This window comes from Ailuropoda melanoleuca, chromosome 19 (assembly GCF_002007445.2).
Source record: "Ailuropoda melanoleuca isolate Jingjing chromosome 19, ASM200744v2, whole genome shotgun sequence".
Classification (NCBI taxonomy): domain Eukaryota; kingdom Metazoa; phylum Chordata; class Mammalia; order Carnivora; family Ursidae; genus Ailuropoda; species Ailuropoda melanoleuca.
This window is the reverse complement of record NC_048236.1, coordinates 5,062,282-5,074,548: the sequence shown is the minus strand read 5'-3', so window position 1 is coordinate 5,074,548 and position 12,267 is coordinate 5,062,282. Positions and strand designations below refer to the sequence as shown.

At 36.3% G+C, this 12,267-nt stretch overlaps 1 protein-coding gene across 5 annotated transcripts in view; it reads left to right on the top strand.

Moving 5' to 3' along the window:
• The first annotated feature begins 35 nt into the window (after window positions 1-35).
• LOC100466240 (24-hydroxycholesterol 7-alpha-hydroxylase) overlaps window positions 36-12,267 on the top strand; it is an 88,692-nt gene continuing 76,460 nt past the window's right edge. For 3 of the 5 annotated variants that reach the window (XM_019799430.2, XM_034648102.1, XM_002919008.4), the window contains exons 1-2: window positions 144-517; window positions 10,349-10,484. In XM_019799430.2, the coding sequence (XP_019654989.1) occupies window positions 341-517; window positions 10,349-10,484 (313 nt within the window). In that variant the 5' untranslated portion in view covers window positions 144-340. The other 2 variants (XM_034648103.1, XM_019799431.2) reach the window with 2 other exon arrangements.

Sequence of the window (12,267 nt, the reverse complement as noted above, 5' to 3'; positions counted from 1 at the left end):
ACTCGGCGCCGGGGGCGCGGTCTCCATGGCAACAGAGCAAGTTCTCTCCCGCCTTCCACCCCTCCGCGCCCGCACCGGTTTGGTCCAGCCCCTGTGTTCGGTCCAGCGTGGCCGGGTTTGGAAAGACTAGTGGAGGTGGGAGGAGGGAGCGGTGATGCAGAAGTCATCTAAAAATTGGGGCGGGGAAAGGAGGCTACGGTTAGGAAGGCAAACAAACTGCGGAAGTTGTAGCAGACAAGTTGGGAGGTCCGGTAGGTGCCCCCTCCCAAAAGGGAATGAGCAAGTGCCACGGCAGCAGGACTTTTCCCTTCTCTGATTCTGGAAGGTGCTAGACAAAAACATGGAACTAATTTCCCCGACAGTGATTATAATCCTAGGTTGCGTTGCTCTTTTATTATTTCTTCAGCGGAAGAATTTGCGCGGACCCCCGTGCATAAGGGGCTGGATTCCTTGGATTGGAGCTGGATTTGAGTTTGGCAAAGCCCCTCTAGAATTTATAGAGAAAGCAAGAATCAAGGTATGTGGCCTTAGCAGGTGTGGTTTCCGGAGGAGGTAATGTTTTCTTTTTTATTTATTTTCATTGGATCTCAAATGCAACATTAAAACACAGGGAACATACCTGCTGTCCACAGTTAGACGATCATTCCTCAACTATCAACAACTAAACTTTAGGCAAGTTATTTCGAAAGAAATAGATTTTTATTGGTTATGAATAGATTTTTTTCAGCTAGTAGCTGCCTTTTTGGAAGTAGATATTAATTTATAAATGCTAGTTACTTCATCGTAGTTTAAAAGCCTTAAGGGTACACATTAAACACTTGCAATAATTCAGAAAGACAGAAGTGAAATATGGTTAATTTAAATTTATGAAAATGTGTTATAAGTTAGTATCTGAACTGAAGTTAACACCAGGCTGCTGTAAAAATTGCTTGCAAACTTAGTCTTTGCAAATTTAGCCCGCACTGTATTTTCAGCTCGTGTTATTATTTGATGATGATGAGATCCATTTTCACTGCATACTAAGGAGATTAGTAATGTTGTAGTAGATGTTTTTGTCCTTAAAATAACTTTCAAATATAGTGTATCTTTCAAAAATAGTGTGTTAGTTACTGCCAACTTTTTTCCTTTATTTCGGCGAATACTGCAATGTGCATTCCCATGTGTGTGTTGTGTGGTTGTGCTTTTGGCACTTACTCGATTCTTTCTTCAGAATAAATTCCTAAAAGTGAAATTGCCTAGTCCAATGACATGAACATTTAAATTGTTCATATTATTGTGTCACTCTGGCCGAAGAATGTAACATCATACACCTTTTCTCGTCCTGTGAGTGTAGGGGATTGCCTAGTTCCTGATACTCTGGCCCATACTAGGTGCCATAATTATTGGGAGTCTGACATAGGAAAAATGATGTATTTTAAAGGAATGTTTCTTTGTTTCCCATAGCCTTCCTTAGTCATGATTTTGATAAATTTTAAGGAACGTTTTTTACAAGCTTGTCTCGGAAGGTCAAGCAAGGTTAAAAAGATGATTCTGTTTTCTTCTAAAAGGTTTGTAGTTTCCCATTTTACATTTAGGTCTGTGATCCATTTTGAGGTTTTTTTTTTTTTTTTTATGGTAAAAGTAAAGGGTGAGGTTAATTCCTTCCCCATCTGGATGCCAGTTGTTCCGATATCATATCCTGAAGGACTGTCACTTCTTCATTGATTGCCTTTGCAGCTTTTCAAAAATAAATTGACCATTTATGTGTAGATTTATTTCTAGCTTTTCTGTCCTACTCCGTTGATTTATATGCCCACTCCTTTGTTAATAGTACACTGTCTTAATAGTCTAGTTTTATAGTAAGTCTTTAAATCAGGCAGTGAAAGTTCTCCGTATTTCTCTGTAATTGACTTGCCATTCAAGATTCTTTGCATTTTACTCTAAGTTTTAGAACTGGCTTGTCAATATCTATCATAAAGACTGCTATAATTATGATTGGAATTTTGTTAAATCTATCGAAAAAGTGGGGGAGAATTGCCTTCATAACAATATTAAGTCTTCAAATCTATGACTGCTCTGTGTCTTTCCATTTATTTAGCTATATAATTTCTTTCAGAAATGTTCAGTAGTTTTTGTGTTGTGGTCTTGCCTGTGGTTGTTAACTATATTATAATTTGAGGCTGTTGTAGGTAAAATTGCTTTTACTTTTGTTTTCCATTCGTATCCTGTTGAAACATAAAAAAATACAATCTGTTTTCTGTATATTAACTTTATACCTTGTGACTTTGCTAAATTCAGTTGATTACTTCTAGTAACCTTGAAGAGCCTTTAGGATTTTTATACATAAACAATATGTCTTGTAAACGGATAAATTTACTTCCTTTTTTCTCATCTTAAAGCTTTTTATTTCTTTTTCCTGTATTACAATCAGTAGTATTTCTAGCATATTATTGAATAGAAGTGGTGAGAGTAGACAAGCTTGTCTTTTTCCTACTATTAGTGCAAATTGTTCGGTATTTCACCATTGAGTATGATATTAGCTGCAGATTTTTCCAAGGTGCCTATTTCAGTCCTGACCTTCAACCCATACATAGAATTCTCAGATGCCACCAGAGAAATAAATGGTGACTTATTATCTATTCATGTCCATCGTTTCCTAGCTGCCAATTAAATCCTTATCTCACCTGATTCTACCTCATCCTACATAGAAACAGAAACATCTGCATTTGTTTTAAAAGCTGCGAAGTATTCCCTAAATCATAGTTTACCTTAACAGTGACTTAATGACTGACATAATTTGTTTCTCATATTTTGCTGTTTTATCATAGGAACAAGTGTCATTTCTATGTGTGCAAGTGAATCTATGTAGAATGAATTATCAGATTCAAAGTATAAATGCATTTATAATTTAGAGTGAAATAGGAAACCTTTTGAATGTGTTGAGCAGAGGAGTGATGGGCTCTGATTTAAATCTTAAGGGTTCACTTCGGTTGTTCTGTTAAAAACAGGAATGCAAGAATAAAAGAAAGAAGATTAGTTGGAGGTTATTGCAATAATTCAAACTCGAGATCATTGTGGTTTCGACCATTGTGGTTTCAACCATGGTGATGGCAGTCGAAATTGGAGAAGTGGCTGGATATATTTTGAAGGTGGAAACAGCAGGGTTTACTGGCAAATTGCATGTGGCGTGTAAAAGAATGAAAAAGGTCCAAGATGACTCCAAGAAGTTTGGCTTGAGTAGCTAGAAAATGGGAGTGGCTGTCAAGTGAAACAGCCACAAAGGCAAGAATTTATTGGAAGGGAAGAAGTTATCAGAAGTTCAGCTTTAGTTATGTTGGAGTTTGATAAAAAATAAAAAATAAAATAATTAAAATTTTAAAAATTAAAAAAAAAAAGATATGGTGAGATATGTTGGAGTTTGGGATGTTGCTATCCAAGTGGGAATACTGAGTTAAGCAGCTGGATAAATAAATTTGGAGTTTGCAAAAGATGTCCAGTGATGCATAGTTTCAGCCTCTTTTACCTATATCTTCAATAGCTGTCATTTCCCCTAAAATTCTTTTCACATATTTATTTCTATTTAATGTGGTTTTTTTCCCCACATCTCTAGACTCTCTTTTCCTTAGACTCTTTATTTCCTCTGGGTTGTAGTCTCCCTTGTGAAGAGTCATTTATGATTACTGAGTAATGTATAAAATTGTTGAATCAGTATGTTGTACACCTGAAACTAATAACGCTGTATGTTAACCATGCTGGACTTAAAATAAAAAACTTTAAGAAGTGGCTTTATTAATTGACTATGATAAGTTATGTATATATACTGTAATAGCTGGAGTAATCACTAAAAAATTCTACACAAAAAGGTCCACTTAAAAATACTATAGATAAGTCAATGGAATTCTAAACAATGTTCAAGTAACACACAGGAAATCAGATAAATCAGAAAAATGAAAACCAGGGAGAATAAACAGAAAAATTAAAATAACAGAGACTTAAACCCTAATATAGCACTAATTTAAGCTATAAATGGTATAAATACAATTATTTAAAGATAGATATTTGCAAAATGGATTAAAAATGTTGCAACTATATGATGTATAATAGAAACTCACTTCAAATATAATGAGATAAGCAGGTGAAAAACAAAATTATGGAAAAAGATGCATTGTGCAAGCATTAGTCAAAAGGAAGTAGGAGTGGCTATGTTAATAGAAAAAGTAACTTTGGAGCAAAGAAAATTAACAGACACAGAGAGGGACATTATAAAATCATAAAGGGGTCAATATAACACGAAGAGTTAGCAATTCTAAGTGTGTATGCACCAAATTACAGCGCTCTAAATTATGTGAAGTAAAAACTAGAAAGAAGAAACAGACAAATCTACAGTTATATTAGATGTTTCAACAAACTGAACAATAGGTAGAACAGCTAGACAGAAAATCAGCTAGAATATAAAAGACCACCAACCAAAAAGATCTAATGAATATGTGTAGAACATTCTACCTAACAAAGCCGGTTATGTATTCTTTTCAAGTGCCCATGAGCCATGACAAGATATTCAGGCCATAGACCCCCATGAAATTTAAAAGAATTTGAATCATACAATGTATCCTCTGACCACAGTGGAATGAAACTAGAAATCAATAACAGGAAACTCTCCAAACGCTTGGAAACAAACAATATATTCCTAAATAATCTATGAATTATAGGGAAAGTTTCAAGGGAAATAAAAAATTTTGCTGAATTGAAAGAAAATAAAAATGCAACTTATCAGAATTTGGGGGACACAGCTAAAGCGGTGCTGAGAGAAATTATTATCACTAAATATTTTCCTTATAAAAGAGCATAAGTGTGAAATGAAGAAAGCTTCTCTGTCAACACCCTCCCCAGAAAAGAGCAAAATAAACCCCAAACAAGAAAAAGCAAAGAAATATTAACAGAAATCAATGACAATGAAAACAGGAAAAAAAACCCAGAGAAAATCAGTGAAAGAAAGCCAGTTCTTTGAAAAGATGAATAACTTTGAAAGATCTCAAACAAGAAAAAGAAAAAAAAAAGACACAAATTATTAACCTCAGGAATAAAATGGGGCACAGTATTGCAGATGTCAAAAGGATAAGGGAACACCGTATCCAGCCCTACACATAGAAATTTGACAACTTAGATGAAATGGGCCAAATTTCCCCCAAAATGCAAACTACCACAACTGTTCAATATGAAATAATTTGAACAGCCATATATTACTTAGGAAATTGAGTTCATAATTTTAAAACTCCCAAAAAAGAAATCTTAAGGTCCAAATTGTTTCACTGGAGAATTATGCCAAATTTTTAACAAAGAATTAACATCAATTGTATAAATAATCTCTTTCAGAAAGTTGAAAAGAAGGGAGCATGTCCCAGTTTATTTTATGAAACTAAAATCACCCTGATACTAAATCAGATAAAGACAGCACAAAAGAAGAAAACTGCAGATCAGCATTCCTTATGAATATAGAGCAAAAGTCCTCAACAAAATATCAACAAATCAGCAAAATATAAAAGGAATTATAGACCCCATGACTCCATGATTCTCTTCCAGGGATTTAAGACTAGCCCAATATTTGAAAATCAGTTAGTGCAAGTCACAATATTAACAGGTGAGAGAAGAAAAGGCACATGGACATATTGATTTGTACAGAAAAAGCATTTGACAAAATCTGACACCCATTCATGATTTTTAAAAATTATCAGAAAAATAGTAATAGAGAGAGGCTTCTTCAGCTTGTTAAAGAACATCTACAGAAATTTTACAGCTAACAGCAATCTTAATGGTGAAAGAATAAAAGCTTCATCTTTGATTGGGAACAAAGGAAGGATGTCTATTGCCACCATTCTTATTCCACATAATGCTGGAAGTTCTGGTGAGTGCAATTAAGCAAGAAAAAAAGTCATATGGAAAGAAATAAAACTGTCTCTATTTGCAGATAATGTGATTGTTTCCTTAGAAAATCTCAAGGAATCTACAAAAAATCTCCTGGAATTAGTAAATTCAGCAAGGTCACAGAATATAAAGTCAACATACAAAAATCAATTGTATTGCAGCATACTAACAATGAACATGTGCAGATGGTAGTTAAAATACAATACCATTTACAGTCACTCAAAAAGAGAAGAATATTTAGGTGTAAATCTAACAGAACTTTATGATTAAAAGTAGAAAACCTTGATGAAAGAAATGGAAGAACTTAATGAAGAGACATACCATGTTCATGGATTGGAAGAGTCAACATAGTATAGATGTCAGTTCTCCCTAAATTGATATACAAGTTTAATGCAAATTCTATCAAATTTCTGGTAAGGTGTAGATATAGACAAGATTATTGAATAGTTGATATGTAAGGGCAAAAGAACTAGAATAGCTAAAACAATTTTAAAAAGAATAAAATGGGAAGAATCACTGCACTCAATTTCAAGACTCATTATATAGCTAGGGTAATGAAGATTTTGCAGGTGGAGGGATAGATACAGAGAACGACGAAACAGACTTGAGAACCCAGAAATAGACACACTAAATATCCAATTGATTTTAGACAAAGGTGCAAAAGCAATTCATTGAAATAAAGATGGCCTTTTCAACAAATGGCAGTGACACCAATAAGCCAAAAACAAAACAGTTAGATACCAATAAGCCAAAAACAAAAACAAAACAAAATGAACCTTGACCTAAGTCTTGCAACATAGATAAAAATTAACTCAAAGTAGATCGCAGACTTTTACATAAAACACAACACCATAAAACGTTTAGAAAAAAATAAGGAGAGTATCTTTTTAACCTGGGGCTGAAGAGTAGTTCTTAGACTGGGCACCAAAAACACAATCCATAAAAACAAAAACTGACTAATTGGACCTCACAAAAATCACAAGCTTTTGCCCTGTGAAAGACCCTGTTAGGACACTGGGAAGACAAGCTGTACACAAAAAATATTTGCAAGCCACTTATCCAATGAGGGACTGCTATCTAGAATATATGAAGAACTCTCTGCACTCAACATTTAAAAAACCCCAACAAGTCAACTTAAGAAATGGCAATGACATGAACAAGTTCCTGAAGAGGATATAAAGCTGGCAAATGAACACATGAAAAAAGTTCCACATCTTAGCCAGTTGAGAATATGCAAATGAAAAGCACAATGAGATATCACTTCACACCCATCAGAATGGCTAAATAAAAAAGAGTGACAGCACTCAGATGCTAGTAAGGATAAAGAGAAACTGAATTACTCATAGATTGCTGGCAGAAATGTCAAATGGTACAACTACCTGGAAAGAACTTTGGCAGTTCTTTAAACAAGGAAACATGCAACTGTCATATGACCCAGCAATTCCACTTCTGGGCACTTAGCCTAGAGAAATGAAAACGTGCATTCACACAAAAACTTGTGCACTGATGTTTGGAGCAACTTTATTTGTAACAGTCCCAAATTGAAAAGAACACAAAAATCCTTCAACAATGTTTAAACAAGCTATAGTACATCCATACTACAGAATATTACTCAGAAATGTAAAGGAATGAATTATTTTTTTTAATTAATTTTATTTTATTATATTATGTTAATCACCATACAGTACATCCCCTGATTCTGATGTAAAGTTTGATGCTTCATTAGTTGCGTGCACCATGCAATACGTGCCCTCCTTACTACCCATCACCAGTCTATCCCCTTCCCCCACCCCCTCCCCTCTGAAGTCTTCAGTTTGTTTCTCATAGTCCATAGTCTCTCATGTTTCATTCCCCCTTCTGATTACCCCCCTTTTCTTTATCCCTTTCTTCCCCTACCGATCCTCCTAGTTCTTATGTTCCATAGATGAGAGAAATCATATGATAATTGTCTTTCTCTGCTTGACTTGTTTCACTTAGCATTATCTCCTCCAGTGCCGTCCATGTTGCAGCAAATGTTGAGAATTCGTTCTTTCTGATAGCTGAGTAATATTAAAGGAATGAATTATTGATACATACCACAACCTGGGTGGATCTCAGATGTTTATGCCAATCATGAAGTTTCCATTTTTCCAAATTATTCATCGTTTCATCTTCTATTTGTATACCATTTGCTTCTATCGTATACCATTCCTGAAATTCAGTGTTATAGAACTGGAGAACGGGTTAGTATTTGTCAAGGGTAAGGGAAGAGGTGGGGGTGAGAGGAAAATGGGTGTGACTATAAAAAGGCAACTTGAGGCATCTTCATGGTGATGGATATATTCTGTACCTTGACTTTATCACTATCAGTGACCTAGTTGTGATATCATGCGATAGTTTTGCAACATGCTAACACTAGTGGAAACAGAGTAATTCATACATGGGTTTGCTCTGGATTATTTCTTATAACTGCAGGTTACCCTATCTTTATCTCAAAATAAAATGTTCATGAAAGAACACACAAGGATCATTTCTACAATATACTGAATGTGCTTGCCTTTGCTTCATAACATCCAGACATTGCACAAAGAAGGAGAACAAAAGCAAAGCAAATAAGACAGAAACACCCCCATGCCATAGAATTTATAACATTGGACATGATCATTTGTACAGTGCAGTTTTGCAATAAGTTATTTTAAATACCATGCATCAGCAGTTATGTCAGTTCTTCAATGTGTTTGAACTTGGCTCTTTCTACACTGTGGCCAGGTACATATATGAGTTATGTAGGCCACTTTCCTAGAAAGTTAAGAATTCTTGTTTGTACAAATCTTAAACAATAGAAATTATTCATCTTCTAAATATCGATTAACAAGTGATTGTAGATAAGGAATACGGGAAAGTCGTGAAGACGTTCGGATCACCAGTGTGAGAAAATGAGACTTCACTGATTGGTGGCTTCATGGTTTTCATGCCCACAGTTGCCTGATAGTGCCCAACAGTGTGTTACAGGAATGATCACGTGCCATTTCAGGGGCATCTAGAAATGATTGCAATATTGGATCAGTGACAAGCATAATGTTTTAAAATTCTTACGGTAACTATAACGGGATATGAAAGTATGGGTGATTGCTCCAAGAACGTACATGTTGGATGTGGTATTGTAAAGTCAGTGCTGCCACAGGAAGAAATGAAAAGAAGGAAGACGTTTATTATACTAATCGGTCAGAGAGGGGGGCCGTAGATGAGGGCCAGTGCAGGCCATGCAGGGCCTCAGGGAAAAGCACCGGTATCAGTCAGGAGGCATAAGATAACAGCCAGAGAAAAGCCTGTGCCTGAGCCCTTATTGGGGCTTTCTCAGAAAAGGCAGGGCAGGGAAAACAATTTAGGATTGGCTACTTTGAATAACTCTTGTTGGTTTTGGGCTAGACGGGTGGTTTCTGGTTGCCTGGTACCTGGCCTTAGGATGATTTCAGGCAGGGGAAGTATTAGTGTGTGAGCATTAGAAAAGGAAGTAGATAGGGATATAGACTCAAAATTGGTTTGGTTTGCATGTGAAAGGTATGCTTCTGGCTGGCTGAGCCCTGTGGGCTCTCCAAGAACTGGCTAGTCCTGGGAGGGCAGTCTCCACCCAGTAGTGGAGCCTCCCGATAAAGTCATGGACTTCCCGAAATCAAACTCAGGGCTAGTGTGTATTTGTAGGCTGCTAAGGATCTGACAGAGGGCAGATCTGATGATGTGGGATGACAGGAGGCGTAGACAGAGAATAAAGAGAAGGTAAGAGTGTAGAATCCATAACACAAGTGAGGGAGTGCCGGCATTTCAGAGGCAGGACCTCCCATCCGTGCTAACCCTAGGAGAGGCACGGAGAATGGGTACAAATGTGTATCTTTGCAACATTTGGTGGTAAGAAGTTGCTCTTACTTGATTGCCTCGAGTTTCCTAGTGAGTTACAAAGCAGGAATGGTATCTCAGAGTGGAGAGGGTTGGGCAGGTATCCAGGGGAAATAGTAATTTTAGAAAGTGAGAAAGTGAACACATTAGAGAACTTTTTAGGATTGCAGGACATTGTTGAGTGACCACAGATTTAAGTCAGCTGTTTTGTATCTTTTTCTTGAACAAAATTGAGCTACAGGTTGCTTGTAAGCCTACTGGTATCTGGAAAACAATGTTTAAATATCACTGTTTGACATAATTTCTGATAATTATTTCTAATTATTATTTCCTACTACAAGAAAGGAAGTTGTAAACAATGATCAAAATGAAGGTTAAGTATTAGAACAGAATAAATTATGAATTGTATAACTTAGATTTGGCTGAATCCAGCAAAGTTTATAATTAATTATCATATATAATCATAATAATTTGTATCTTGACTATAATTTCAGCATTAGGGTTCTCACATACCCCATGGCCCAGTAACTTATTAGAAATTCTTCCTAATATCTGTATTTATGTTATCTTTCAGTATGGACCAGTATTCACAGTCTTTGTTATGGGCACCCGAATGACCTTTGTTACTGAAGAAGAGGGAATTAATGTGTTTCTAAAATCCAAAGAAGTAAATTTTGAACTAGCGGTGCAAAATCCCGTCTATCGTACAGGTAATGAATATGTTCAGATAGTTTGTTTGAAATATGACATTGGAGTCCAAGAGTAGCTTTGTTAACAATTATATCCTCACCCCTCTTATCAAGAATGTTGATGGCCCTTCCTTATTTAACTCTTTAAAATCAGGACAGAAGGTAGAAAGAATATCTGATGAGTTTAGTTGTTGAAAAACAAATTATTGGCAGCCTCATGTAAGTCTTAAGGAGACGTGGGTAAGAGATGAGGTTACCTCAGTGCTGTTTACTTTGGAAAATATTTGGAATCTGTATCCTGTTACAGCTCCCAAGATGCCGTTCACTCTGTTCTCCTGCTGTGTAGACAAAGTTCCACAGGCTGTAGCTCTTGGCTTGATCACATGTTGCTACTCCGCTCACTGAAAGTAGAATTCCTCCTCACTGCTTAGTATGCCCTTTCCTGTGCCATTTCCTGACACATTCCATAGGGCTATTAAGGTAAGTGGGGCTTGGCTTCATGTACTTGGTGGCCTTCTGTTCTCCATCCTCAGAGAAGGCTGGATTGTACTTGTCTGCCTGCTTCTGGTGTGACTGTCCACCTTATTTCTTCCCAGGCTGCAAACGTATGGTGCTCAGGCCATTTGTCTTCCCGAGAATGCGGAGCTGTTTCATTTTGCTGCCCGATTCTTTTCTCTGCTTCCCTAATGTCTATGCTTACTTCTGTTGTCAGTGGCTTCTTTCTCTTGGTTTCCTCTTTGGCGTCTTTCTTAGGTTCCTCTTCATGTTACCTCTCATATATCTCTTGCCATTAAAACAAAAAAAATTTTAAAAGCTGTCAATAACCAAGAGCATGATGGTTATTTCTTCTTGCCTGCATGAAGATCACAGCATGTTGGTTAAATTCTTTGACTGTTTAGTGCTTCTCGATATTTAAACTGTGGAATTCCAGATCAAAGAATGTAAATATTTTGAAGTTTAAAGGCTCTTGATCTGTAAGTTCACATATCCTTTCAGAAAAATATGCCAACTTCCTCACTGATCAGGGGTGCTTGGAAGTGATCAGGTTTTTTCACCTCTCCCTCCTCTGGGGACTTTCATGTTTAAATATTTCTATTTAATAGACAAAATATGTTAATATGTGCTCTTGAGCCAGATTCCCATTCCTCTCATATATTCCTCCGTTACGGAGAAGTTGTATGTTCAGGAAATTGAAACATTATTTTTAATTCACTAATACAAAATGTAACCTACGCATAATAGGCTGACAAAATAGAAAACTAAAAACTATTTTTTTAAAAAAGTTACTTTACAGAAAATAAAACAGGATTAAAGAAAAATATAAAAGAATAATGAGTTTAAAAACTCATACTCTTACTAGCCGAACTCAAGCAGGTGTGTGTATCGTGGAAGGAACATGAACACTAATACAAAGGATGTAGTGGGGTCAAAGCTCCTCATGTGGTTAGGAAGTGTTGGCACTTGAAGGAGAAATAGAAGGTAGCAGGAGAAACGTATGGCTTATAGTTGTGGGTGCTTGGGAATAGGGTGAGGTTGGTCAAGGAGAGAGTGTTTTGAGCAGATAGAACACCTAATAAAAATGCTGGGAAATATAAATATTGGAAATATCACACTGTACCTGAGATACAAATTTTGGGGGAGAAGGGCCTGGAAATGTCACTGGAGAACTAGAAAGATGGTAGAAGGCTTTGTGTAAACTTTGTTAAGGGTAGGAAGCCAATGAAAGCTTTTAGATGTGGAAATAAAATCACTGGATTTGTGCTTCCCAGAGGCCCTCCTAATCACCCATTTGTAGATCACTCCT